The sequence below is a fragment of the Macaca mulatta genome, chromosome 4 (genome assembly GCF_049350105.2).
Source record: "Macaca mulatta isolate MMU2019108-1 chromosome 4, T2T-MMU8v2.0, whole genome shotgun sequence".
In the NCBI taxonomy this organism is placed as follows: domain Eukaryota; kingdom Metazoa; phylum Chordata; class Mammalia; order Primates; family Cercopithecidae; genus Macaca; species Macaca mulatta.
Genome location: NC_133409.1, coordinates 109,985,240 through 109,991,631, shown reverse-complemented (window position 1 = coordinate 109,991,631; position 6,392 = coordinate 109,985,240). Strand labels below are relative to the sequence as shown.

Sequence of the window (6,392 nt, the reverse complement as noted above, 5' to 3'; positions counted from 1 at the left end):
ACTTAAAACCCAGGAACCAGTGTCTGGTAATACTATACAGAGTCATAATAGGTCTGTGGAAAGGGGATTATCTGAGGCAGTGAGGAAGAAAAATATTAGACCTGTGGGTGTTCAGCTTGCCTCACTTAAAAGTCGGTGACATATGGCCATTTCCGGGTCCCTGTGTTATGTCTTGGAGTCTGGGGCAATGAAGACCTCTGTGCTCTTAGGCAGGCCCTTCCTCTTTTCTTTATTGTTTTGGAATTCTTCTGGACTCAATCCAGCAATAATTTCAATGGTTGGTTTATTGAATAGTTTCAACAGTTTCTGATGATTGGTTGTTAGGATGAAAATAAGGCCCTTCCTATCATGGGGAGGGGGGAGGGGGGAGGGATTGCACTGGGAGTTATACCTGATGTAAATGACGAGTTGATGGGTGCAGCACACCAACATGGCACAAGTATACATATGTAACAAACCTGCACGTTATGCACATGTACCCTACAACTTAAAGTATAATAATAATAAATAAATTAAAAAAAAAAAAAAAAGAAAATAAGGCCCTTTGATAACAACGCAGACATTACAATTGGGGACATACACCTGGGAAATAACTGTCCTATCATTTAACTGACTGTTGTCATTTGAGTTTTCTTGTCACTTCTTGTGAGATTAAGAAAATTATGTTCCAAAGAAACGATGCTGCCATATTCTTGGAGATCAGTTATACACCAATGTTGGATACTACCTATGAATTTCCAGTGGTTTGCTTTGCGAAGAGGCTTACATTTCCATCTGTGATGCATTTTGCAATGAGTGGGTTTGATGTCAATGCACTGAAAGACATCCCTCAAAAACAAAAGGACAAGAGTCATCAGCTCCACAAGAGTCATCAGCTCCCACACAAAGTAAAAAATGTGAACCTAATTTTAGCAGTGTTAATAAGGAGCAATTATCCATGAATCACTGCATCAATAATGCCTGTGTTATAACATCCTCTCCTCCTTAAGGCACAGGAGCAAGTCGTACATACTTGTCTGGGAACCAGTTTCATTAATACTGTTGTATCTGAGCAAAAATGAGTAGCAATATCTGTTACCAGTTTCATTACCTTTTGGAGTTTTGGATAACATATCTATACTGTGATGTTTATATATTTTAATGAGTTAATTTTCAGTGAAATTGTAATTCTAACTTTGCATGTGAAATCAAGTTCATACATAATAAAGCTTGCCTATAATAAAAAAGAGTTGGTGACATAGATGCAGTTGAAGCTGTTAAAGCAGATGTCAGCCAGGGAGGGTGTACAGCCCTTCACATACCTATGATATCTACTCCCACAAAAAAAGAGAAATGAAACTACAAATTTTTGCACATGATTTCAGGGGGATTTGTGGAGTTCGTATCTGTGATAAAGGATCCATGGGTCTCAGTTAGAAATTTCTGGGATGGCACAAGAAGATCCAGGGTCTTACAAATATTTAACGAGTGACAGCAAAGCTGAAAAACTTAGTCATGTGCTGCATAGTGACATTCGATTAATAACAAGATTGCATATACACTGGTCCCATAGATTATATCATATTTTTATGGTATTTTTTCTATGTTTAGACACGCAAATACTTACCATCGTGTTACAGTTTTCTACAGTATTCACTAAAGTAATAAGCAGTACAGGTTTGTAGTCCAGGAGCAATAGGCTATACCATATAGCCCAGAGAGTAGGTTATACTATCTAGGTTTGTGTAAGTCCATTCTATGATGTTCACACAAAGACAAAATCATCCAATGATGAATTTCTCGGAATGTATCCCCATGATTATGTGATGCATGACTGTAGAGAGATGGAATAATTTGTTAAGGTAAGTTTTTGCGACAAATAAGATGAGTTATATCCATCATGCTTAACGACAGCACGTTCAATTTTTCTTTTTTGAGACAGGGTCTCTGTTACCCAGGCTGGAGTACAGTGGTGTGATCATGGTTCCCTGCAGTCTCAATCCTCCAAGCCAGGCTCAAAGGATCCTCCCACCTCAGCCTCCTGAGTAGCTAGGAATACAAGCCCAGCTGATTTTCTGTATTTTTTTTTTTTTTGGTAGAGACGGGGTTTCACCATGCTTAAACTCTGGGCTCAAGCGATCTGCCCACCGTGGCCTCCCAAAGTGCTGGGATTACAGGCATAAGCGACAGAGCCCTGCCAGTGCATGCAGTTTCTTACAAGTGTCAACTCTTGCCAGTTGTTATCCATCTGTCCCATGTATTCAATAGTAATACTTATGGTAGGCACTGCTTAATGAGTGACTACCATGTGAAAGCCACTCTGCCTGGCATTAGGGATGCAAAGATTAAGTCCCTCACTATGACCTCAAGGAGTTTTACAGTCCAGTTGGAGGATACTTATAAGTAAACTTAAGTAGCAATAGTGAAATATGTGTTTGAAGAGGTATGTGCAATGGGTGTTAAGTGAGAAATGGGAAAGAGCACCAAAAAGCACCTAGGATTTGTACCAAGGGGGTTTAGGGAAAACTTCTTGGAGGGAACAAATAGGCTTTGTTCTGAAGGATTAATTGGATTTAGCTTGGCAATGCTCCAATGTAATAAATAGCATAGCCGTCTGTTCTGGGACACATAAGTACTTTCAGAATGGCCTGAATATAAAGGACAAGAAATAGAGAAAGGCAGTGGGTAGAAATGAGACTGGAGAGGTAGGCAGGGCTAGGACACTCGATGCGAGTCATTCCAAAGACAAGCAGGTAACACTGTGTGAGGAAGCCTGGTTTAAGACAGACAGCTGTGTGAGTTTTGGACCGCAATGAATTGGGGACCTCATAACCAATGAAAACACATTCACATTCAATTAGAAGAAAAAAACATGGTCAGGCACAGTGGCTCACACCTGTAATCACAGTGCTTTGGGAGGCCAAGGCAGGAGGATCGCTTGGGTCCAGGAGTTCAAAATCAGCCTGGGCAACCCAGAAGACCCCTGTCTCTATAAAAAAGTAAAAAATAAAAACACTGCCTGGCATGGTGGCATGTGCCTATAGTCCTAGCTATTCAGGTGGCTGAGGTGGGAAGATTCATTGAGCCCAGGAGGTTGAGGTTATAGTGAACTAGATTATACCACTGCACCCCAGACTGGGTGATAGAGCAAGGCCCTGTCTCAAAAAGAAAATCGGGGGGTGTGGTGGTTCACATCTGTAATCCCAGTACTTTGGGAGGCCAAGGCAGGCAGATCACTTGAGGTCAGGAGTTCGAGACCAGCCTGGCCAACATGGCAAAAACCTGTCACTACTAAAAACATAAAAATTAGCCGGGTGTGGTAGTGCCCGCCTATAGTCGCAGTTACTTGGGAGGCTGAGGCAGGAGAATCGCTTGAACCCCAGAGGCAGAGGTTGCAGTGAGCCAAGATCACACCTGTGCACTCCACCCTGGGAGACAGAGGGAGACTCTTTCTAAAAAAAAAAAAAAAGAAAAGAAAAAAAAAGAAGAGGAAAAAAGGAAATCCCCATTATGTTAGGCAAACAAAAACAGCCAGTTGTGACTAGTGGCTAAATCAAGAAGGATCTTACAACATATCTTAAGTGGTTTGGACTTTACATCAAGAGTCAGAGAGTGCCATTACATAAACTTAAATAGTGGAGTACATAAAAGACAAACTGATGACGTTGTAAAGACTGGATTAGAAGGGGATAAAACTGCGGCCTGGGAAACTGGTTAGGTAACTAAGGCAATATGCAATACTTGAAACGATAGTGGCCTGAAACAAGATAATGGTGGTGGCTATAAAGAGGAATTTGATACATTAGAGAGATATTATAGAGCCAGAAGCAAAGGCACTCAGTAATGGATTGGAAGTGTGGGGCAAAGGAGAGAAAAAAAATCACGGAAGTCATTAGCTACAAAAAATCTTTAAAATGTATTGATTTCTCTAGGAGTGGTGGCTCACACTTGTAATCCCAGCACTTTGGGAGGCCAAGGTGGGAGAATCACTTGAGGCCAAGGTTCAAGACCAGCCTAGGCAACATAGCAAGCCCGTTTACCAACAACAACACAAAAAATTTAAGAAAATAAAAAAAAAGTATTGACTTCTATTGGTTTGCCAAATGAAGTTTTAGTATTAAATCCAAAATTGAGTCAGAACAGCGAACTGAGGCAGCCATCTTCATCTTCTCCCTCTTTTTTTCAGTTTGTTTTGAAATTTAGTTTTATATACTTAAGACTTACCTTCTGGCAATTTGGAATTAAATTTCTGAGATTGCTGTAAATTATTTCCGTTCTTTGTTTCTCTTCCTCTTTCTTACTTCCCTATTTTAAATATTTTATTGTTTTAGTTGAATGCTAAAACATCTTATCAGAACTTAGTTTTTAAATTTCTCCACCCAGAGAGCCGCGGAGCCTTTAAGTATCAGAAATTTGTCTCCTTGTCAGAATCTTCTAGATTTCCAGACGTTTCCAAGCCGCTACATATAAATGTTGGAGAAAAACGTGTAATTCTCATGTGTAAGTAGGCTCTTTTTTCAGCGGATACATTTAGCATTATAGTCAATTGTCATTTCCTTGCCTTAAAAGAAGCTGTTTTCATCGTAAAGGTGTTTTTTCACCACATAATTCAAATTTGCATAGGTACTTCATATTTTAAAAGGTGACTAACAGATATGTCACTTAAAAAAACAGTAACATTTAAACGACTGAGAAGGTAGGGCTCTAAAAAGTGAATGCGGTGGCGAGGGTGGGAGGGGGAAGAGGCAAACAGGTGCGAAATTCCCATCCCAAACTCCCTCCTACAAAGACCGAATGGCAACTTAGTTGTGCAGGAAGGTTCCTCCTTAGGAAGGGCAGACGGCCCGATCCGGAGCCGAGTGAACAGTGGTTCTTGCCGCAACCGCCACGCAGCCTCGCTGCCGCCCAAGCGCGGACACCTGGTTCCTGGGTCCCCCTGGTTCCTAGGTCCCCCGCGCGGAGCTCCGGACTCCTCGCCCCCTCTCCGAACAACTTTCTCCCTGCTTGAACTGATTCTCGCTGTTGGCAGACTGCACAGTCACAGCATCCAGCCGGAGAGGACCTGCTTCGTCGGGTCTGGAAACAACTACCGCGGCAAAGGAGGCCGTTTCGCCGTGGGAAGAACAACAACTCCAGGCTTGTCCCACGGCAGCCCCTCCCTGCGCCGCAGGGCGCCTTCCCCCGCCCCGGAGGCTCTGCGCCGCGGGCGGGGCGACCCCGGGGGTCGCGCGCCCTCTGCCGGAGCGCGCCCCCTCCCAGAGCGCGCGCCCGGCGGCCTGCCGCGGCCCCGGCGCCCCCGCCCCCTCGGGCGCTCCGTAGCCGTGACGTGCACGCCGCAGTGCCGGGGACTCGGCGGGGCGCCGGCCGGCGGGCGGAGACCGACTCGGGATCTGTCCGAGCAGGAAGCCAGCCGCAGCCCGGCTGCTGTCGCCGCCCCGTCCTGGTTCCCGTCCGCGTCGTCGCCTTCTTCACTGGCCCTCATCACTTCTCACTGCGCCCTCCAGCTTCACCCGCACAGGTAGCCCTGCCGCCGCGCACCTGCCTTTGCGCCTGCACCGGTGAGTGTCCCGGAGCCCCCGCTGCAGTGCGTCGGCGCCGGGGTCTCGCGGTCCCCGGCCCGGCCTTGCTCCCGGGCCTCCTGTAGCAGCTCCGGAGCCGACGCTTCTGTTCACTGCCCGAGGACGCGGGTGGGAGAAGCAGGTGATGGGTGGGCCCTGGGCAGCGGTGGGGCCGAGGTGGTTCTCGTTTCCACCGAGAGACAGTTTCCTTTCATGGGTTCTCATCACCAAGGTCCCTTTGTGTTTCTTCCCTGGCTCCCAGGTAGAAGCAGAGCACTCAGGTGCCTAACTCGGACTTGGACACTCCGTGATAGTTTTATTTTCTCTTTTGTAAACACGCTTAAAATTCAGCGCAGGGAGAGCGTAATTTGTTCTGAGATGTGAAGATCAAAGGATACCATTAATAGTCTAATCATGTAGGAGACCAGATTGAGACTTTCTAAAGCCTTATTCTTAGTCTCTAGGTAGTCCAGTACCTTGAATATGTCAATTTACGGATATGCTACTGAACAAGAACTTTTTTTGTTAATTTCCAAAAACTCCCGAAAACATTAAAATGCGCAAACTCTGGGATTTTAAGTAGAACATAATTTGATGGGGTTATTACTAGAACATCCATGTTTAAAAGTATTTCCGCACAGTTTAACAAATTCATTACATCTTTTTTTTTTTTTTTTTTTTGAGACGGAGCCTCACTCTGGCGCCTAGGCTGGAGTGCAGTGGCGCGATCTCTGCTCACTGCAACCTCCACCTCACGGGTTCAAGCAGTTCTCTGCCACGGCCTCCCGAGTAACTGGGATTACAAGCGCCCACCACCACGCCCGGCTAATTTTTTTTGTATTTTTAGTAGAGACG

General features: G+C 45.1%; 2 protein-coding genes across 13 annotated transcripts in view; one reads left to right on the top strand and one right to left on the bottom strand.

Annotated features, from left to right (window-relative positions):
* Window positions 1-519: 519 nt before the first annotated feature.
* On the bottom strand, window positions 520-5,762 carry LOC114677561 (uncharacterized). The gene is made up of 3 exons (XM_078001039.1): window positions 5,518-5,762; window positions 4,204-5,419; window positions 520-1,813 (listed from the first exon to the last, which is right to left on the bottom strand). The coding sequence occupies exons 1-2, from the start codon at window positions 5,760-5,762 to the stop codon at window positions 4,684-4,686; spliced, it is 981 nt and encodes a 326-aa protein (XP_077857165.1). The 3' UTR covers window positions 520-1,813; window positions 4,204-4,683.
* Window positions 5,353-6,392, top strand: part of MYO6 (myosin VI) — a 162,122-nt gene continuing 161,082 nt past the window's right edge. For all 12 annotated transcript variants that reach the window (XM_015136778.3, XM_015136777.3, XM_077998908.1 and 9 more), the window contains exon 1: window positions 5,353-5,537. The gene's annotated coding sequence lies outside the window, so the exon portion shown is untranslated. The remainder of the gene's footprint in view (window positions 5,538-6,392) is intronic.

Bases quoted from the DNA above. Each gene is read 5' to 3' on its own strand.
- LOC114677561 (XM_078001039.1), bottom strand. From the start codon at position 5,762: ATGAGAACCCATGAAAGGAAACTGTCTCTCGGTGGAAACGAGAACCAC. The intron at 5,420-5,517 runs GTGCGCGGCGGC...GACGGGAACCAG, and splicing joins CGGTGCAGGCGCAAAGGCAG to GACGGGGCGGCGACAGCAGC.